Below are 23,488 nucleotides of genomic sequence, written 5' to 3'. Positions count from 1 at the left end.
AAAAGAGTTCAACATGCACACCTGTCTGTTTCCCTCCCAGTGAACAACAACAACCAATGACAGTGGTAGACAAACAGGTGCCTGTTGGGTTTGAGGGTAGAGGCCCAGAAATTAAAAACAAAACAAAATTTTGGTTTTGTTTTTAATTATATTTTGTTTTGACAAAAACCCCAAGGCTTTAAGGAAAGCTCCTTTAGACATAATGGAGTCAGGGCTGATTTATCATTTTGGCCCAGTTTCTGTAAAGGCATGGGTTTTACCTGTACTATTACCTCCCCCACAACCCCCATCTGTAACCTAAAAAAATATTGCTCTTTAGAGAAACAATACCTGCTATGAACTAAATATTATGAGACTGGCTAGTCCTTTGGGCAGGGAGGACAGGGCAGCAAGTTTTTTTGTTTTGTTTTGTTTGTTTTTCTTTTTGTTTTTTTAAGATGAAGCATTTAAAGTTACATGTTTTTGGAGACCTTGCTTTATTCATATTGGTCACGTATGAACGACAATAATGGTGTTGAATAAAGTTAGATGCCCATGTGATATCTGATTACATAGGATTTGTGCTGGGAACCAAAACACTGTGGCTACACATGGAAACACATCATGTTACAGGGAGGGTTGTTGGGCTATTCTGATTATGAACCTGGAAATAAGGCACTCCCGGGAGTTCTGAGAAAATTATGGACTGAAATTAGCCGAGTGGTACAGAGCAAGATACGTATGTTCAAACATGTTCTCACTGCTTAATTCCTTTATGCGCAGCAAGCTTTAACCTGCGGGAGGAAAATGTGGTGTTTATAGAAACAGAATCTGCCCATTTATGTCCACAACCATCAGCCAAATGCAGAAAGGCAGCAATTTGGCTAAATGGTGTGTAGCGGTGTGCAGCTGGGGGTTAAGGCTGCATAGGTGCCACCCAAGGACTATCACCCAGGCTTCTCGTATTCCAGACCACCCATTGAAAGGGTCTGGCTCAAACCAGAAACACTTGAAAGATCGTGTCTGCATTGCTCAGAGCCCACCTTTTCTGCACTTTTATGGAGGCTCCTTTATGCAAAACACTGAAAATTGAGATTTCTTAAAAGTTTTGGCAGAAATCCATTCCCATCATGAAGATACTTCCATAATTTTAGGAACCTTACTGCCCTGAGCGTCTGTGTAACTTGGAAATTTTAGGCCAACTGTGATACTCTTTATCATTAATGGGTTCTTTTGTATCAACAGGCATATAGTATAGTCCGCTTAGAAAAGCATCAGTCCTGAGGCGCCTGGGTGGCTCAGTTGGTTAAGCATCTGCCTTTGGCTCAGTCATGATCCCAGGGTTCTGGGATGGAGCCCCACATCAGGCTCTCTGCTCAGCGGAGATCCTTCCTCTTCCTCTCCCACTCCCCCTGGTTGTGCGTACTCTTTCTCTCTCAAATAAGTGAAATCCTTAAAAAAAAGAAGAAAAGAAAAACATCAGTCCTAGAGTCTTGGCTGCAACTTTTTCACTTACTAATGACTGCCAAATAATGATTATTTCCTCTTCTCGTGTCTTACATATATACTGCAGTTTGTTTGTTTGTTTGTTATTCTTCACATGCTGCATTGGTTAGAACTTTCAGAGCCACGTTAAATAACAGCATTGGTAATCAACATACTTTGCTTGATCTTTACATTAATGGAAAGCTCTCCCAGAGTCTCAGGGTTAAGTATAATTTGAATTGTTTGCTAAAAGTAGATCTTTTTAAGTGATAGAGAGTATCATCCCCAATTCTACTATATCGTGTATCAGAAAACCTGAAATTGATTTTTTGCATTTATAATTTAAACATACATAAATGTATCTTTAAACATATAATGTACATGTAAGCATGTATGCTAACATACGGACGTACAGGAAATAATGAATAATGAATCTCCAGGTAGCCATCATCCACTTCGGCGTTACTGGGTTGGTTTTGTTTTTGTTTTTTTTCATCTTGATCAGACTTACTTCCCTTCCCTCTTATTATTTTGAAGCAAATTCCAGAAATGTTATCATTGAATATAACATTTCAGTATGCATCTCTAAGAGCTAAGGACTGTTTTTAAACATAACCCCAGTACATTTGACATCCACAATAGTCGATAACCCCATAGAAATATTAATGATCTAATTAGTGATCAGATTTCCTTTTATAAATACCATTCATTTAAAACTGTTTGAATCAGGATCCAAGTTTGATGCAAGGTGAGTGGTTTATATGTCTCTTAACTCTCTTTTAAATGTCTCTGTTTGGGATTTTTCTTTGTTTCATCCTCTTGATCTGTCTCTAATTCTAGCTCTCTTTGTCTGTTTATCCTCCTTCAGTTTTGTTTTGAAGAAGGGAGGCTGTTTCCCCAGAAAAGTTCTCCATGGTCTGGGTTTTGCTGATGGTAGGCCATGATGTGTCTTTCATTATTCCTCTGACCTCTCTACTTAATGCAAATTAGTAACTGTATGTGGATGCTTAATTAAATTCAGGTTTGATATGAGGGATAATACTTGATAGTCTCATGGAAATTGATGGTTAACCTCATCAAATGTTGATTCACTATCTATTGAGATGACCACATGACTTTTATCATCTGATATGCCATGATTTTTTAGATTTGTTGAATAAGATAATGAATTTACCTCCCAGTTTCTATCTTCTGACCTTTCATCTGCTTTCATTTCTAAATGTATTTTAGCTGATGAATAAATTAACCTATGTCATTAAATGTCACATGTTAATTTCAGCAGCATGCTGAATAACTGAATCCTTGATCAGTCTTCTCTGTTTTGATTTGTTTTGCTTAGTGCTCCAAACTTTTGACTAATTTTCTAATTGACAGGTTAACATTTTCTACATTGACTTGACCTTCTCCCAACTAAACTGATACTGGTAGAAATGCAGTGTGTAGTTAAGAATGTACACCTTCTACTTTTAGCCTGAGGAGATCTATAGATGTACCAAATTAAGCCAGTCAAATGGACGGCTAGTATTTGCTTTGTAGGCTAGATGGATTTTACTCCTTTAGAATAGATATTGATGGGAAAAGATTCAAGGGACAGCTTGAAAGTTTGTCCACTATCAGCTTTGGAAATTTTATACTTAATAACAGTGAGTGATTCCTAAAAAGTATGTAACAGAACTGTATTTCTGGAGTTGACTTATTAGCTAAGGGAAGATTATTGGCCTTGTGAGGAAGGAAACATAGCCAATGGCCCACTGTGGGAAGAGACTCTCCACTCCCTCTTTTTTACAAAATCTATGACATCCTATAAAGTATCTGTCATTGTGATGTTGCTCTAAGAAGTAGTAGACTGTGATTACATTGTATCACGAGTGAAATGCACTGTCAGAGAAAAAGAAAAAAAAGATAGCAACTTGTGTGTTTGAAAATAACCTCTTGACAATTTTATTTTTCTAAGGATAACACTATCTAGTGACACCAAATCATTTGCTCAGCAACTGCTGGGAACTCAGACTCTGCTTTCTGTTTAGCTACAAATGAGATCAGTGTTACAACAAAAATTATAATTTTGTTTTATGAGGAGAAACACCCAAAGGTCACTTTTCATTCTGCTGAAGAAGGAAGAAATAATAGGATCTGCTCAGAGAGCTTGTAAGACAGAGAGGAATTAAAACCTACTCAAGCTACAGTATACATTTAACAAAACAAAGCAAGCATTTCCTAATTCACTTGTGTGACCTTTGGGCAGCCTTTCCCTGTGCACCCCTGAGTTCTTTGCTACAGAAATTTTATTAAATTTCTATGGTCAAGAACTATTCTTTTGAGATGATTTGTACCCTCTTTTTAAATATGGAATAGATTATAAGATATACTAACGTTGTTTCTTCTCCACCATTCTTAGGTGTGTTTAAATGATGCAAAAGCCCAAGTTCATCACTTATACCAATTAATTTCCATTGGCCCTTGATGCCAACTTGTTCTTCGGATAAACTGTTACCTTGTGGGTAGTCTGAGAACCTCTAACTAACACTTCTAGCTTATCAGCCAAGTTTGTGGGTCCGTGAAGTGAGATGCCCTAATTCTATTTTAGAAAGTTCCGGTTTCATTTATGGTCTCATGATGCTGCTTCTCTGGCTTCCCTTTTTGTTATTCAGCAGAGTTCAGTAAAGGAGAGGCCAAGAAAATGGTATGCTACTTTAAATCACTGTATTCCCTCTGGGAAAACTACAAGCCAGCATAGGGTTGGGCTTTTCTGTTGTTTTGTTTTTTCCTCTTCAACGGTTTATTTGCCATTCAGCGGAGGATTGAATTACTTATTCAGAAAAACTGGCCAGCCCAGAATGACAGTGCTTCAGGACTTCTGAGTCAGGCTCTGGACTTTTCCTTTGGAAAGCTAATGACTCCCCCTTCCTTCCCTAGTCATCAACAGAAGCTACATGAGATGGCCCAGTACTTCCTGATCAGCTTCTGTTGCAGAGCTTTCCTTTCAGGAGTCACATAAGCATTCTTCCCCACCCCACCCCGACCGCCTCCCTCTCACCCCCTCACCCCATGGGAGTTCAGTGTGCTTCTCACACTTAATTGCAAGGAGCTGTATTCCGAACAAGACTAGTAATTGTTAGGTTCCCCCAGTAATGGGTCCATGATTAAAGGAGCGAGACTGATAAAAAACGAAGGTTAAGCAAAGCTTTATTCCGCGCCAGGCATCAAGAATCAGACCCGAACGTTCAGGGCCACACCTCTTACAGAGAGGGCGACCTCTCTTTGCTTCACAGACTAGCTTTTAAGGGCAAAGCCCTTGTGGTTGGGCCTGGCCACGCACAGGTGGCCAATGAAATTGTAACACACAGAGAAAGCTGCACAGTCATGCTAGGTGACCAATTGAATTACAATTTACCCTAGTAGATATTTGAATTAGCCTATCACCTTGGTCAGAATTGGCACCCAAAAGGCTCCCAAAGGGTGGGGCTCACTCCTTGGTAACTAGGGAGACAGTGTGCATCTCCCCCACCCCCAACTGATCAGAAGTCTCCACCTGGCCTGACCCACCCTTGTATTTGGGCTTTGTTACCTGGGGCTGGTTTCTGGGACTTGTTTTTAAGTAAGTCCCCTGGGCGAAGGGGGCAGGGACAGTTTAAGGGTTAAACAACAAGGTTATTGTTTAACGGATGGAAGTGCTCTGGCTAAATAGGTCCTTACAGTAATAATTTCAGATTTTTTTCCTTTTAACTGGGAGTTCAAAGAGCACAAAAGCATGCAGATTTCTAAACACAGAGACATTAAAGATATCACAGATAATGTTTTAAAAAGAAAAAATGAAAATCAAACCTGTAATGTAGTGATTGACAGTTTCATATTAGAATATACACATTGTTAAAATGTGTCTGTTTCACTTAGAAAACTGCATAGATATCGTTAAATTTTTCTGCAAGGAAATTGTTAAGAATTGTCCTAAAAACTGCTAGGAAGGACTCCTTCACTCAGGGAGGACAGGGTCTAATGATTGCTCCTTGGGGTAAATAGCATACACTTGTGCTAATCCCTGCTAATTGTCAAAGAAGAATAGAGTAGCTTCTTATCAGCAATTTGCATTTGTGTAATGGCCCTGCTCTGTTAGTGCTGTCTACTTTGCTGATAAGGAAAACACCACTTAAAGGAAGCAAGAAAGTAAGCCATCCTTTCCAGAATTGTTTTCTTTTCAGCCAGCCTTGAGCAGAAAGCTCCTGGCATTCTACAGGAAATACTGTGTGATTCTGTGGGAAAGTATTTAGTGATGAACAGAGAACACTTCATTACTCCTCAGATTTTTACAGCGTATTTATAAAAGTGTGCAGTAATGTGTGGCTTCCAAAATGTTCCGTTATAAACAGCTTATACTATGTCCTATACAGTATGAACATCGCACAATTTTTCTATATCTTATAGTTTGAAACTGTTATAATAACAATATTACAACTACACTTGAGTCAGTAACTTGGAACTTTGGTCAGAAATATTAAAGAATTGCATGCGTCTTGGAAGTTGAAAATAATCACACATTTAAGACCGTGTTCTTTTAACTCAGATTATTCTTCAATTTAAAATACAGGCAAATTTAGTGGTTATTAGTTATTAAGAAGAGGTTTTAATACAGTTAAAATAGAGTAGACTATTTATATGTACTTCATGCTTTGTAATCATGCAATGATTACCTTTTCCAAATTAGACAATCTCTCTTCATAATTTGTAGAAGAATAATATACTAAGAACACTTGAGGCTTGATTATTTGTAATTCCTGACTCTGAACAGACGTGTTTTTTGCTTTTCTTTGTTCCACATTTATACCACTAGTAATAGTAGCAGTATCATATATTTGCGTGCTGACAAAATATTTTATCACACTTCCCAACAACCCTGTGACAGCACATTTTGTAGCAGAATTTACTGAGGCAGTTTAGCTGGATGAGAGTAATGGGTAAAATTGAGCTTTGGACCTGAATCTTCTTAACTAACTCCAGTACTCATTTCACTACATTTTATCTATAAATATGGTCTCCTTTTAGGAAGAACTGTTCACAGTCTTACAGTTTTTAACCCCTGTAACTCTAGTTGTTATCTTCATGTCTCGCACGTAATAGGCAATCATTAAAGAATTGTAGAGGGGAGGAAGGAAGGAATGATGGAAAGAAGGAAGAATGGAAGAGAGGGCGGAAAGAAGGGAGCCCGACTGTGTGGGGCAGGATTTGGGGAGTCTGTGAATGGTGATGTTGGTCTCCAAATCGTTGGCTAAGTCAAAGAACTGTCCAGCCTCTCCAGGCGTGGTCATCAGTCCTGACCTATGTGCCAGGAGAGACCGGGTCAAGAGTAAAATACTCCAGAGTGTTTCATTGTCTGGTAACAAGTTACTGCTTTATTTATACATTCTTCCTTGTAATATGGTAGGTGCTCACATCTCAGGGAAAGTGTGTTTGGGATACAGTATTCATATAAATGGCAAGCATAAAGGTAGTGGGTTCATATTTTGCAGTATTCCTAATTGCTGTTCATTTAGCAACTTACGAGAAGGTGACAAACTAGTCACGAAGTGGTGAGAAGCTGGGTTGATTAAGTACCAAATGAGTGGGATCTACTTCACCTGCTTCCTAGGACAACTGTGAGGGTCAACTTTTATATATCGAAACACAATCTACCTGCGCAACCTTTAGCTCCACCTCTGATAAAGTCCTCCCAGCTTCCCCAGAAAGAATGTCATTTCCATAGCTAGGTCTAAGAACCTGCTCTGTTTCATTAATTTCTGGCAGAACTCCTAAATGGAAACTGACTTAGCAATACAGCATGTGTAAGCCAAGGAGGAAGGGTTTCACTGCAAAATTTATAGATCTGCTTAAGATCGACTGTGCCCTGCATTGAAATAAGGAGGATAAAAGGAAACCTGGCAAAAATCTGAAGGGTTCATGTATCAGCATCTCCATCCCAGATTCTTTTGACAATTACAACTTATTCCTGCGTTTGGCTGTTGGTTCAGAACAGCTGTACCCAGTCGGCTGACACTTAGCCTCACCTGGGAGTTCATTACTGCTTTCCAATTCCACAATCATTTTTGTTCTTGCTGCGGCTCAAGGATAGAAGTGCTAATAAGCCCAATGGTCTATGATCGTATAAGATAGTTGCTACTGAATTTCCTCCAAGAATCATTTAATCATCAGATCCCCCCTTGTTAGCCTTAGGTGATGATCTAAGAATTTTTCAAATGAATGTGTCGTAACTTGGTGCTGCTGGATAGCATGAAAAGGATAATCGTTTCAGGGGGAGATATTTTTAAAAGCCAAAAAAAGGAAGGATTATTTCCTTTCTTTTTAATTTTTTATTTAAATTCAATTTGGTTAACATACACTGTACTATGAGTTTCAGGGGTAGACTTTAGTGATTCATCAGTTGCGTCTAATACTCAGTGCTCATCACATCACATGCCCCCCCTTAAGGCCCATCATCCAGTTACCCCATCCCCCCACCCACGTCCCTCCCACAACCCTCGTTTGTTCCCTGGAGTTAGAGAGTCTCTTATGGTTTGCCTTCCTCTGTGTTTTCATCTTGTTTTATTTTTCCTTCCAAGGGGCTGGGGGCATTATTTCCAGTTTCAGCACACAGTTATCAATCTCACTTATCTTAAAGTCCAAGGAATAGATACGATGTATCTGCCTGTTGCTTCTATCACTGTGAATCTTTATTGTTAGTTTTATAATGTGTATGGAGTGTCTGCTCTTGGGAATGGGGGTTTCATTGTTTTTAGGAAAAGCCTCAGGATTTGTTCTGGAAGAGCCTGGTGCAATGTCTGCTGCTCAGCTTGGGTGAAGGGTAATCCTTGGCAACCTGTCAGGGATTCCGAGACCACTGGGGTCTGCTGGAGGACCAGAGTTTTTCTGGGGGAATGACTGGTGACAGCACATAGCAGGTGGTCCGCTCTGCACGGACACCTGGGGCAGCAAGGGAACCTGGCCCAATTCCTCATCCCACAGTATCCTGTCAGCACTTAAGAGTCTTAAGCACAAAATCTTTAACATTTAAGGCAGATTTCCTCCTCATAATCTTTTAAAAGCAATTACTGTGGATGGAAATATTAATACACAGCACCCAAGTTTTTCACATGAAGATCTAATACTGGATTCAAATGACATGTCGTGGGGTGGCTAGAATGTCTACTCCATGATTTTATGAAACGAAATGATGCCGATTACATTGCGCTCTACCTGACAAAGAGGTGATAGTGTACCGATAAGACAGTGTGAACTCACCTCTCTTCCTCCTCTCCTTAAGTTCATTTGCTTTGGTTTGTAGATCTCTGAAGGATACCTTGAAATACATTTTGAAAGGACTTTTCTTTGGAGTAATAAAAAAAATCAACCTAGTTCTCCATTATTCATAATAATGATTCAAGAGTAACGTGCAACTTTGAAATCCTCAGATTTCCATCGTCAAGATTCTTTTCTGATTGACTAAGTTCCTTCCCTACTTGCCTAGTAATCACACCTGCCACTGCTCATTGAGTGCCAGGCTTGTGCCAGTTCCCTTACCTAGATTATGTCTGATCCCTACAAAAATCCTGCAGGAGTACCATTACCATTGTTTTCAAGATGGGAAAATTGCATTCTGGGTGGCTAAGTGATGTGCTCAAAGACGCAAAGCTAGTAGAAGTTGGGATTCCAACCAGACCTGTCTCCAGAGTGCAACTCAGTCTGATTCGTCTTTGCCGTTACCCCTGAAAGCCATGCTGAGAGTCATGAATGGCCCCAAAACATGCCCTAGATGGGAGAATGCCAGGCAAGAAAGGCCTTACATAATTCGGAAACTGAGTAATCACACCCGGAGTATTTCTGTCGAAACCGGAATTGGAGAAGTCAAAAGTGAAACAGAACAAAATGGGGACTTAAGAAGGAAATGAAGAAGAAAAGCCAAAGAAAATGGGGGAAAAAAAATACACGAGAGGTCAAATAAAAGTAAAAAAGGGCATCTGAGTTTCACATGCAAATAGTGAAATAGAAATTGAGAAGGAAGTCCAGGAATTAGAAATCCCTAAGAATGAGTCCATAGCCAAGGAATAGTTTTCATCTAAAGATACATGTATATATTTTTTCTTTTTCATGAAAAAGTCAATGGGATTTTTTGGGCTTACCATAATGCTTTTGCTTCTCATCCTGATAGTATTGGTCATGAACATGATGTAAGTTAGACGTTTTGGGTTGAGACTGAGCACTGCTTACAGTGTTTGCAAGGATGCAAGCCAGAAGTTTGGGTATGAAGTGCCCTTGAGTCTCAGGACCGAATGCTTTGGCTTTATTTAATCCGTGTGCCTGATGGTGGAGCCGTCTTTTCAATTTGCTCTCACATACCTGAGGTTTGACGAGTGGATATCAAGCTTATCGTAGTTGTAAACCAAAATTAAGATCAGTGTCTCCTCCTAATTCAAAATGGATGAATTCTGTCATGCTGTTCTACTTTTGCAACAGCTATTAGACTCTTTCCATTTCCTCAAAAGTATGGTGGCAGTCAGACATTCAACAGTGTTCTTTGCAGTAGAATAAAAATTTTGAATAGAATGACTCCTATTCTGTATGTTAATATATATTCAACTGATATATATTTTTTTATTAGGAACAAATAAGCCACTTTGTGTTCTTCTTTGCCATATATATAGATATAGATACAGATATAGATACAGATATCTGTATCTCTCTCTATATATATGGATATCTATATAATATATAGAGATCTAAAAACTGTAAGGTCAAATATACACATAAAACGTAATTTCCAAAATAAGTCGTTGCCATTCAAAAGTGACATTAAACTTGAATTGCACTGACATGACTTTATATCATTATATTTGAGCCTTCCTGAAAAATTGATTTTACTTACTGGCCATAGGTCTTCTCTTTTCCAACTTCCTTAGAAGATAAAATACTGGTTATAAAAAATGTTGAGCCTTTTTCCTATTTCATTCTAATTAAAGTAACTAACTGTGCTTACCCTTTGATAATTTTATTCCATTTAATTACACCCAGAAAGTACTTTACTTGTTTGCTGTTGTTTATTAAGCCTGAAAGTGTAGCGAAGTCTGCTGCACCTTCTGTGAACTCTTGCTTTGAAGAGGATGTGCGAGTAAAGGCTGTCGCGAAGAGGGAACAACACATGTAAACCTTCCCCTTCTTTATCTTCTATCCAGCTACGTCAACCTCTACAACCGGGACGAGCCATCTCGTAAAGTGTGCAGAGAAGGAGAAAACTTTCTGTGTGAATGGAGGCGAGTGCTTCATGGTGAAAGACCTTTCAAACCCCTCAAGATACTTGTGCAAGTAAGAAAAGAAATCCTCTGTGTGGCTTATGTCCGTTACCGCTTCTTTCAGATGACTCCACGTCTCATGATGTCTTGTTGCTTCTTTGCCCGATTTTGTTGCATCCTGTTGAATAATGCTGTTTTATTTGTAGAGTGTTTTTGAAAAGTTCACACCATTTGTCATCTCCTTTGTTACATCCGGAACTGTTTTTTTGCTTTTTTCAGTTTTCTTTGTGCCTTTATATTTATAAAGTTGCTTTCCCCGTGGTTTTCCTCACTGGTACCTAGAAGAGATGTGCAAATATCATAGAGGCCTAGAACTTACAAAACCTCCCTCTCCGTGCAGCGTATGAATGAGGTTGTAAGATTATGTGCCTTTTTACCCCAGTGACCATCTCCAAAATGAAGAGCTAAAAGCAGCAGAAGGGCAGAAGGTTCTTTACCTATGCATCTGTTACACTTGGCATTAGCTTATTGGTTTACAGCTATTCTAAAAATGGAACTTAGGTTGATCTCACTAATAGGGGGGGAAAAAAAAACAGCAAACCTAAATTGCGTGTTTGGAAATGCTTTTAGTGTGTGGACCGTCATTGCGTGTAGAAGGCAAGAGTGTTCTTTCCTGCACTACCCTTGTTTGAGATATATTTAGACTGGAGCTCTTTCCAGTGACCTGAAGGAGTTGATGCACCATTAGGAAGGATCACAGTCATTCTTTCTTAACAGGCCGAACGAAACAATGATATTACCACTACATTCAGTATTTAAGCCTTGCAGTTAAAATTAGGTCTTATTAAAACCACGTGTTTATTGTGGCATGCCCTTTAAGGCTTCTCTTCATACTCAAGCTGTGAGTGGGACATGAATGCATATAATGTGACGTGGTTAAAAAAAACGAAAAAAAAGTCTGACGTCTCACTGAAATGGTGAAAAACACCTATTTATTTTGTGGTTGCCCTATGGCTATGTCTCATTGTTCTAAAGTAGCTGTGATTATCATAAAGGAGGGAAAAAAACATGGCGTCATAAAAACCACCTCCTACTCCAGAACATGAGCTTGTGGTTTACTTGGGGACAAGGAAAGGCAAGTTTGTCAGAGACAGAACTGGGCTAATAGAGCATATAGCAAAATGGGGGGGGGGGGGGGGGGGGGGGGGGGGGGAAGGGCACAAGAAATGAGAAGGCCATTTCCCCTTTACATCATATAAATAGTATACAAATATTGATGTGCCAATTCTAAGAAAACCTTTTATTTTTTTTATAAGTTACGAAGGACATCATTAAAGAAATATGTTTTAAAATCATAACATCAAACAAAAAGTACCATTTTGGAGGGAATGTTTTGCCACACCCTGTGCTGTTCTAGACAAGGGCTCTCTGTAAGGTGTCTTGTGGGACCTCAGGTACTAAGTACACATGAAAAAGTATCTCCTGCAACCACTTTTTTGCCCTCAAAAGCATTTTTTAAAGCTCTTTTTATAAAAGAGCAGATGCAGTTCTAAGAGAAGACAAGTTTTGGTAGTTGGGTAGCTGATTCTATCAATGAAGACAGGCAACTTAACAAGACTAAGAATCACAGGAATAGACATCTAATTTATTACTAAACATCTCTTTCATAGAGATAGGTTATAGCCTTAAACCAAGATAAAACTCACAGGTAAAGGGCCTTTTCAAAATTTCAAAGCAAGATGAAAATGAAAGAGCATGTAGAAAATTATTTCTTCCGGGTCCAGATTATTTCCTGTGACAATGAGTATTGGTTTAACAGTAATCCTAGAGATTCACTTTTTGATCACAGGTATATCAAAATTGACATATCTATAGTAAAGAATAGAAGTTGGTCAGTTTTGGTCTTTGGTTCTGCCAGCTTGCTGTGAACACAATACAAACAAACACGGCACCCCCCCCATATTTATCATATTGAACTGGGATGAAGAAATTTTATAATCTCTTCCAAGGTTTACTCTGATCAAAATAGAAACAAACAAAAGCTGAGAATTATAATCTGTACATTAGAAGGCTCATTTATCACATGGGGGAAATTTTGTTATTCTGTCCTAATCTTGGGCAAACCACCTAATTATGTTTTAATAAATCTCTTCGGGGAAAAAAATGAAATTATAGGTCCATAAATTCTCCTCTTTTTTAAACAGTGGTACCCAGATTATCTATGTCTCATGCGATTACTTCTTGACAAAAGCGTCTGAGACCACTATATTTTAATTATAGTAATGAAACACGATCATTTTTCATCATAGCCTTTGCAAAGATTTACAAGCTGCATGAGTGCATATGATAGTTTCTGAATACCTCTAAGGAACCAGTGCAGTGATTTTCCACATATTAATTTCAGCTATATTCTGCAGCCCTCCCACGTCCTACACAAAACATGCAATCACATAAGTGCTGTTCATTTGTTCCATTTTGGTATTGTGCCAACAGCCGTAATTTTTTTCACCCTCCAGTTTTTCATTAAATTTTAAGCCCAATCCAGAAAAAAATACTTGCTATATTTTTAATCTTGAAGTGAAATGTGGGTTATTCATCTAATAAATATTAAAGCAGCAAACCATGAATGAACACTTTTAGCTCTCAAGCTAATTGTCTAGTGGGTTATGCTTGTCTTCCACTTCTCAGCAAATTGACATCATAATTTTATCAGGTTGGGTTGGTGGGGTTTTTTGTGTTTTTTGTTTTTGGGTTTTTTGGTAATTATAATCTCTCAGAAAAGTTTTAAAAAGCTTATCACTGGATCTTATTAGAAAATCTTGGATACCTATGATTTTGACGACTGTTTTATTTACCCTTTTGGACCATGTCTTTATTGAAGCATCAAAGAAGGCCAGAACCTTGAGGGAAGAATTAAAATATATTTAACATCCAGAATATTTCAGGCCTTTTTTATTGAATGAAAGTGGTTTTTTTTAATCCTTGTATTGAAAACATCTTTAACATTAAAAAAAAAAATCACTACTCAGAATTAAAACAAATAATAGACCATGTCTTTTGATGGTATACTGTTCATTGGACCACATGAATAGAGACAGAAAACATTAAAAAAATGCTGCATTGGCTCATCATGGTCCTGTTACAAAGCCAGTTCATAGTTTCCATATGGTCCATCTGCAAAAGCAGAACATTTTGCTGAAGAATGAGCTACATCGTTCAAAATCAACTTTATCCCATGACTCAGAAACACCACAAGCATGAAAGTTTCCAAGTCTCTCTGGTCACTAATCCACTGTTGTCTTCTTGGGAGTTGAAGCAGAAGACTGTACAGCAGATCTCTTTTGTCTCTCCACTTAGAACAAGGTGTTCCAAATGGATTAACCAAGTAACAGTTAAACACTTCTCTGAGGAGAGGTTTGCTGGTTATTTGGGACATCCGCCTGGGGACTGTATGGGAATTTCAGCAGTGGTTCTCATCTTTTATATTACTCTTCTCTCCATAGTAATTTAAATTTATCCTGGGGAAAAAATAGTTACTATTCCAGATCACATAAAGACAGGAGGAGAATCATTCCATCTTTCACCATTTGATGCCCTGTGTGATCGCATGATTCAAAGAAACAAGACAATTTGAAATAATGTCCAGATTTTCCTTTTTGCTTTTCCCCTTGTTCTTGTATATCAATTCTTCTGAATAGTTTCAGTAGAGAACTATTTTGGAAGATGTTGATGTGATTTTTTTTAAATATTTTATTTATTTGACAGAGATCACAAGTAGGCAGAGAGGCAGGCAGAGAGAGAGGGGGAGGCAGGCTCCTTGCCAAGCAGGGAGTCCAACATGGGGCTCGATCCCAGGACCCTGGGATCATGACCTGAGCCGAAGGCAGAGGCTTTAACCCACTGAGCTACCCAGGTGCCTCACGAAGGCAGAGGCTTTAACCCACTGAGCCACCCAGGCGCCCCTGATGTGATTTTTCTTTTTAATCTAAAAATGATTTTATACCAGACCATATTTATAAACCCATTATGTTGTCCCATGGACAGATGTGGCTTTCCAATGAGGGGATTAGAGTCTTAACCACCAATTTTGGTGACTAGTCTTGAGCCCTTTCACTTAGCTCTCTGGATGATGTCTTGATGCACAGTATAGAGTTAATATGTTCTCCAAATTTCTTCCCAGGGAGTCCATGAAATTAAATGAATTCATTTCTGCTAAAGTATTTCTAACTCTGGGAAGCAAGATTTTTTTTCCTTATAATAAAAAGTAAATGGTAGTATTACATTTTCTCTGTAGACGTTAGATAAATCCATACACCTGTCTTAACAGACTATGGTAGCATGTTTAAAAAAAAAACTATTTCTTCATTTTACTTATCATTAACAGTTTTACTTGGTTTGGTAGGGCTGCCAGGTACCTTTATAACTTTGCATTTGACAGATCATTTCATATCTCTGACCATTATCTTCCTTATAAGCAAAAATAAAAAACAGAAACAAACACAAAACTTGGGAAGATGGGAGTTGCCTTTAAACGTGAGCTTATGATTTTATATCATTTTTATGAAGCTGTGTAGTATATATAAGGGCCTATAAAAATACACATAACTGGAGGAGATAAAGTCACAACAAATATGTTATAATAAACTCAATAAATGAAACCGTAAACATTTGTTTATAGAACAACTATTTCTATGTCAGGCATTTTTTAAAACACAGAGAAAATGGAAGGCATGGTCTCTGGTCCCTGGGAAGTTAGTGTGTTTAGAAAAATGAAGTAGCTAAAATAGTAAACCAATTAGAAAGATTATATCCCAAGGGGTGCAGGGCTGATTATTATGGTAATGAAAATTAAAAGAAGGAAAAGAAAAGATGGGAATGACTTGAAGAAGATTCTGTAAACATAGCTATCACTTACAGAGGCTTTTCCATATACCAGGCATGCACTGAGGCTACAGCAAGCTTTTCTGCAAGACGCAGTAACTTGCATAGCTAGACCAGCAGCTGTATTCTGGGATGCAGAACAGACACAAAAACAAAACAAAACAAAAGAAACCAACTTAGACACAAGGACCAATGTATGAGCTCCAAAGGCCAGGCAGATGACCTTGGACACGTTGGGAGCTAGTAGGGAGTATTCGTAACTTCTGGAGCAGGAGACTGACACAGTAAACATGGAGCAGAGGTTTAGGGAAGACAGACTTCCATACAGGCCAGAGAAATTTAGGAACGAGATAAAGTGGGGCGAGAAAATCAGAGACACTAGCTAAGGTTAAAGTTTTATAAAACCCTGGCATAAAAATGACTATGATGATATTTATAACACTTTTTAATAGCTGGATTAGCACAATTAAACAAGGGGATGATGGCTCAAATTCCTGGTTGTGTCCTGTGGCCTCATTACCATGGCTGTAGAGGGAGAAATTTGGAATAGATAAAAGGAATGAATATATATATATATATATATATATATATATATATATATATATTCCTTTTTTTTTTTTTTAAGATTTTATTTATTTACTTGAGAGAGAGACAGTGAGAGAGAGCATGAGCAAGGAGAAAGTCAGAGGGAGAAGCAGACTCCCCGTGGAGCTGGGAGCCCGATGCGGGACTCGATTCCGGGACTCCGGGATCATGACCTGAGCCGAAGGCAGTCGTCCAACCAACTGAGCCACCCAGGGGTCACTGTATTCCTTTTTTATATATATATGGCCCTGTATTTGTATATTTATATATATATATATAAAATATATAAAAAATAGTAACTACTTTTTCCCAGGACAAATTTAAATTACTATGGAGAGAATATATATATATAGAGAGAGAGAGAGAGTCAGAGCCTCAAGTCCATAAAAAGACTGCTGTTACTCTTACTCCCGCCCTGAAAGAGTTCATTCTTCCCAGTGGGTGTGACACTTGCCTGTAGCACTTCTCTGTTCTTCAAAGTTGTAACGTTTAACTGATGGAGAAGCATTCGTGAGGCAGAGTGGGCGCGACTCTGGAGGCTTAGATGTGCTCCCGAGAGGACCACAGCTTCTCTTCCTTCCGTGTCTCTCCTGCGTTGAGACTCCTGCCTTGTGCTTACTACGTCCTTATTAACTCATTGTGACTTTCACTAAGGCATCTTGAAGGAAATTCTCTTGTTTTTATTTCTAACAATTTCGGTGAACTTTTGCCTAAAATCAGGTGCACGGATGAGGTGATCTTAAGAGTTCGCTTCCTTGTGTCTCCTAAAATCAGCTAGGCGGCCACATATTTATGAATCTCCTTCTATGAGGCAGGCTGTTTGCTCGTGCTTAGCCTCAATACTGAACAAAAGCCATGCTGGGCTCTGCCCTCATGGAGTGTGCAGGCTATGGAGAGTAGCAAACATATTTCAAGTAATTAATTTAGTTACAAATGGTGGTGTGCCGAGTGCTGTGATGGATGTTTAGGAAGGTAAGGGAATGTCTCCAGGAGGATCCCGACTAGTCAGAGGTGGTGTCTCTTGGCGGTGGGGGAGAAGAATACACAGCCCTCGCCTTGAGAAGCCAATAGATGATTTAATTAAACACAACACAACTTTGAAATGTTCCTATTGGATTATTTCAGTAAAAAGTGAACATTTAGCTGTTTCGCCATAAAACAAGGCTGGCGGAGTAGATAGAACTGTCAAGTTCTGAGTCTCTGGACTGTTGGACGTGACGGGGGGAGGAGGACATCCTCCAGGGAGGAAGGCCAGACCACAAAGCAGCACTCAGTATGTCCTCGAGTCCCAGTGACATGGAGATGTATGGGATGCAGAGTGATCCCATATCCGATGAAACGGTTTGAACCCAGACTCACCGAGATACATCATGTCGAGTAAACAATGGCTAGAGCTTGAGTCTACAGATGAGCATTTCAGAACAAGCTGTACAAACAGAGCTCTGGGAAGGGCACCAAGGTTCAGACAGGACGGGCTAATTCATAAACACTGCCACCCTCATTATTGGGATTGTATGTCTTAGACGTTACGAAACAACACCAGAGAGCCAGGACAACTCAGATTTTTTGTTTTCCTCAATCTACCCATGAATCCAGCGTGGCCAATCTATATACACCACGATCTCCTGGCTTGAGAACGAGTCCCCGGGTCATAATAAAAACAGGAAAAGTGGTGATGCGTGTTCGCTGAACAGTATCGGGAGGTGTACAGGGTTGGATCTGAAGGAAATGTTACTGAAACATTTTATATTTAATATTTTCTTTAATGACATTGAAGAAGGCCTTCCCTTGAGGAAATAAATATCTTTTGCAGATGATGCCGTAAAGAACACTGAAACACAAATTAGAAAAGCATGTACAAACCTCAAGAAATTGCACTTAAAGGTAGATAACAGAATGAGGTTCATCGCGGGGGAAGCACAGACTAATAGTAACAATACATTTGGGAAAGAGGGATCTACAACGCAGATAGTCAAGCCATGAGTGGGCGAGGTCTAGCCAGAATGCTGCGCCGGGGAAGGGGGTGAGAAAATTCAGCACTTGCAATGCGATACAGTAGAAAAACAGACCATCAGTATTTAAGCCAGTGTAGACACTGCCAACTCCAAGCTTACACAGAATGAGAGCAAAAGGCCCTCCCCATCTAACACTTAAACTCATTGAGATTCCTTAAGATGAATCTGTTGGCATTTCTATCAGTTGATATTTGTAAGCATTAAACACCAAAGAAATTATCTCAGAGGTTATACAATATGAAGGAAATATCACAACTAGTATCAAGGTAGAGCAAAAACACAACACGCACTTTTCTTTTTGAGGCAAGGTATTTTTTTTAAACTCTCAGGATATCTCATTGTAGGATGATGACCAGGAGGGAGGAGGTGAGAGAAAAAGACCCCGTTTCCCTTTTCCTGCCCAATTTGGGAGGGCCTGATGAAAATTCATGAAACCAAGAAATAAAGGGTGTCTAAAGATGGTTTAAAAATGGACCATAAATTTATAAAACAGCTTATAAAATTAGCCAGTGGTAAATAACTAGAAGTTTCTTGGGGATCTGTAAGTATCTGAATATGTCTAGCCGCTCCACCAATAAATGGGAAATCATATTCAATCAGAATATCAAAACTTTACCAAGCACTAAATCAATTCTCAAAATACATGCATGTATGATTGATTACACCTTAAGCATATCAGAACAGTCACCAAGTATTAAGGTTATTGTTAAAAAGTTTTTGTTTTATCAATACTATGTTCAAGGCTTGCTTACTAGATGGCACTACATTATCAAAGCCTAGGTAAACTGGCATTTCAGTAAAAAGATTTCATTTTGAAGGAATACCATTATTCAAGAGTTATAGGGTCTTTTCCAAATTCCAAACACAATGTTAAAGGTTTCTATTTAAGGGAGTGAGTCTGTGAGGGGGGCGTTGGGAGCTGCTATTAAAAATAATTATTTAGGAGTCAATAGAGGAGAGTCATCAGTCATCAACTATAAGAACAAAAGCCAGATGTTCAATATTGACCTGCACTTGGCAAATCAGTTGACTATATGAAAGTCTCTTTGATATAGTTCTTTTTTTTTAGGCTTTTATTTATTTATTTGACAGACAGAGATCACAAGTAGGCAGAAAGACAGGCAGAGAGAGAGGGAAGCAGGCTCCCAGCTGAGCAGAGAAGCCGATTCGGGACTCGATCCCAGGACCCTGGGATCATGACCTGAGCAGAAGGCAGAGGCTCAACCCACTGAGCCACCCAGGCACCCCTGATAACAGTTCTTTATTGGACACTGCATTCTGATACTATCTTAGGCTTGGTTTAACAAACATTTTATGAGAGCTTTTGACAAGGTAGGCACTGTTAAAATTAGAGATACAGAATGATCAAGATATGGCCACTGTCCTCGCCACAGAGAATCCCAACCCAAACAGGCAAGGACAGCGAAAGAGATTGGGACAGGGTCCAGCACGGAGCACAAGAGGGAATTCAGAGTGTGGAAGCGGGAGATGGGGAAATGGAGGTCAGGCAAGGGTCAGTTGGAAGAGGTGATACTTAAGTTCAGACAAAACTGTGGATTTTCATCTCCTTAAGCTCAAGTGTGGAATAAAAATTGTCATTTTAAGAGCAAATACTAAAACAAAAAAATAAAAATAATATTCATCTTCTACTCTGATCAATGAAACAAATGGTTTCGGGTAGATACATTTATTTGTACATATTTGAGGCTACGATAGAGGCTTGATTATTATTCAGACAGATTCTTCTAAGAAATAAAATTCTTGGAATTTGCCCGGACTCATGCCAAAGCATATTGTTCACAATCAGATTAAATTTACCATACTCTTATGTCCAAAGAGAGTGATCCGTCAGATGCGTAATGTAGAATGCTAATTTAGAAATATGTCAGAAGCCAGTCTTTCAGAAGGAATTCCGCAGAAGTTAATCAGAGCTTAGAGATCAGATGAGCTTCCATTTCCATCTGCTTTCTCTTACACGTGGCTGCAGAGCGCAGGTTGCTTACAAAAAAACTCTCTCAGTCTCTGCTTCCTGTCATTTTGATTTGGCAACAACTCCAGATGCCCCCAAGAAGCACTGGGTGTGGTGCATAAACCATGAATTTAGGAACAATGAAAAAAATTTTTTTAAAAAGTTCCATAATGACTGTTGCTGGACATTGGAATTGCTTTAGGAATGGGTATTTGCAATTCATTTTCCCTTCATGAAGGTCTTAAAAATCCATCCTATCAAAATTGTTTTTTAAAAGTCCTGGAGTCCTCTCCCACGCGTAGCACATTCCGAAGAAAGGCCGTCAGAGTTTTTATACAAGGATTCCCCCTGTTAGGATGAGCATTGATTCCTGGAACCGTGGTGGTGAAAGGAGCCTTTGATAAATCACTTGGTTAAGTCCCTTCATCTTATCACTGAGGAACACTGAGGCCTGATGAAGTCAAAAGGATTGCCCGCGAGCAAGCAGCAAGATAGTTAACTGTGGTGACAGGATAGAAGGAACCCCGTCTCCATCTTCCAAGGTCAGGGTCCCTGACACCTTGAACTTGAAGGTACATACAGATCTCTTAGGAATCTTATTAAAATGCAGATTCTTATTCAGTAGTTATGAACAGGGGGCCCAAGATTCTGCATTTGTATTAATAAGATGCCAGGAGATGCTGACAATATTGGTCCATGAACCACACTTTGAATAATAATAAGGCTTTACCCTAAAAAAATTTATTGGAGTGAAGGCAAACATTTGCATAAGGATCGTTTCGGTTCAGATACGACTGGCATCAAAAAAGATTCCAAAAAAGATTGGCAAACCTTCAGCAGGTCTGGTGTTACTATACCAAAGAGTCTATGTCGTCTTATGATGGAGATAAACCACCATGCCATAATGCCAGTTCCTAGGAAACATCATTTTAGAAGTTCAGACTAATGAGAAAATTGTCTGGGTAAGATTTTTGATCTGCTTCACCTAGTTGTTCTGTGCCTTCTCACCTCAAAACTGGCATCCAAGATGCATAAATGACAATTTTCTAATAAATGCATTTCTTAAGGGACTTACCATTCTTCAGCTATGTTAATTTCATGATCCTTGAATAAGTGCACTTCTTACCTCACTCAAATGGTTCTCCCCCACATCCCCTGCCACACACACAGTGTTCACGTGTCTTCTACCATGTTCATTGTATGGAACGAGTGGATTATTGTGTGATCATCATGAGAATTCTAATTTTTATCAAGAATGCAAACAGGTAAGATAAAATGGTCATTACGGAATATATCCTTAATTCTGGATTACCTCCTTACTGTAGGGTATGCCCAGGTGGATTTGTAGCCCTGGTTTAGAAACAAATACACAAACAAAACCCTGTATATTTCAGAAGTCATTATGTGAAATAAGTTCTATGGGAAACAGGTTTCCATGTATTTTTCTCATATATCTGTGAAGAAATTCTTACTGAAGCATGTCTAATGCCATCTGTATAAAAAATGGCCCGGCCTCACAGACTACGATCTTATTTCTGGATTTCTCTATGTAGATGTTCCTCTATTCACTGCTGCAAACATATTCTAACCAAAAATAACCAGTTTAATAATATAAAAATGTTTTCAAGGGTTGAAAAGAGCTATTTCAATACAAGATGTTTGTCGTTAAGTTTATTGATAATACACTAATAATCATAATGACACTTTATGTTTGCACAAGAACTCATGGGACTAAGACTCAAGAAGTGCTTGTATTTTATCTTATAGGCCATTCTTCTTGAAATAGGGAAGTTAGATATACCAAATCACTTGGTAATTTTTTTTGGCATTGAATGTAGTTTTAAGGGGAATGAAAAATATCACCCTTATACTTGTAATAATGAATAGTTTATTCACATTTCTTTGATGCCAAAAAAACAGTGTTTATTCTTATTTACTCTGGAGAAGACAGGGTCATGTGTAAATCACAAGGGGTGTGAGGTCACAGCTACATTTTATTAGGTGCTTTGCATGGTGGTTATGGTATAGCTCAACTATTAATAGTAATCACAGCTACAGGTGTCAGGCATCTATGAGTTCGCTTGCTAGAACCTTTTTGATGGTCCTGTTTACTAGAGCATGTTATTGGGTACAGTGAATCCAGTATGAAATGCTTTAGTTACTGGTATAACAGCAACAAAAAGAACACCTAGAAAGGACTTCCAAAGTTAGGCACATCCCCACATCACCACCTTATAAACGATGTGGGTGAAGGAATGTTGAATAAAATGAAAATTTTTACACCATGGAAAGACAGTTTCACCTTAGATACAAAGTGACCTCTACAGTACGACTGGAGAAGAGTAACCATCTAAATTTTAAAAATGGATTTGTCCTTGATTTTGGATCCATGGGTGAAGAGAAATGTCTGCTAATCAATTATCTACCTCTTTCTGTTATGGGGTATTAAAAATGAGACCTAATTTGTAGTACCTTTAAGAAAACAGGGAATATAGTTGTTCTTGTCCGTAATCACGAGAGTATGTAAGCGCTTGACTTCTATTGTAGGGCGATGATTGAACGAACATAAAAGTAGGCATGACTGTACAGAACTGAGTGTAAAGAGACAGAAAAGCTCAGGATCATTTAAATAATAAAAGATCATGGATGGAATCGTGGAAGTCCTTACCAAAACCAGCGTTTTAACAAGGTGTAGGAGTCAGAGCCCAGTGGCAAATAAGGAAATGCAAAAAAGGAAGGTGACTTAGTGGCCCAGGCCTTGCCAGCCCTGCTCGACTTTTCAGCCTCCCTCAAGTTCAATTTCAGTCAGCTGCCCTTAGGAAGACCGAAGCAAACCACAACCAAAACATGTGCCCCAGAGTTGTCATGAAACATGGTTTTTAAAAATGTGTTCTTTTCCTTTCCTTTATGTTGTTCAGTCACCAGGTCACTGTAGGAATCTCCATATTCCCTAGGAGGAAAATTGCCAGTCTGAAAATTCAGTGTCTGTAGCGTTCTGTTGCTTATCACATTTTTGCCCTCTAGGTGCCAACCTGGATTCACTGGAGCAAGATGTACTGAGAATGTGCCCATGAAAGTCCAAAACCAAGAAAGTATGTTAAAATAATCTGAAATTTGCTCTCTCCCCCAAACTACAGCAACAATTACTACCACTTGGTGGTTTTACAGTTCAGTGGTAACTGATTCCTTTTGTCCTAACAATGGTTTAAGCACTCGGGGCGTAAACTCCTTCAGCACGAGCTCGGTTCACTCTCTCCCAGCGTGGACTCCAAAGACCATCGAGGTAAATGACAACCAACATGGCCAGCAAGGCTGGCAAC

At 38.9% G+C, this 23,488-nt stretch overlaps 1 protein-coding gene across 4 annotated transcripts in view; it reads left to right on the top strand.

Moving 5' to 3' along the window:
* The window catches only part of NRG1 (neuregulin 1), a 1,102,231-nt gene that overhangs the window by 1,049,178 nt on the left and 29,565 nt on the right, over positions 1-23,488 (top strand). For 3 of the 4 annotated variants that reach the window (XM_032328748.1, XM_032328749.1, XM_032328747.1), the window contains one exon: positions 10,662-10,791. In XM_032328748.1, coding sequence (XP_032184639.1) covers positions 10,662-10,791 — 130 coding nt within the window. Of the gene's footprint in view, positions 1-10,661; positions 10,792-23,192; positions 23,261-23,488 lie in introns of those variants that run through there. The other variant, XM_032328746.1, reaches the window with a different exon arrangement.

The sequence above is a fragment of the Mustela erminea genome, chromosome 21, assembly GCF_009829155.1.
Source record: "Mustela erminea isolate mMusErm1 chromosome 21, mMusErm1.Pri, whole genome shotgun sequence".
NCBI lineage: Eukaryota > Metazoa > Chordata > Mammalia > Carnivora > Mustelidae > Mustela > Mustela erminea.
The sequence above is the reverse complement of the archived record's forward strand: the minus strand, read 5'-3'. Positions and strand labels throughout refer to the sequence as shown.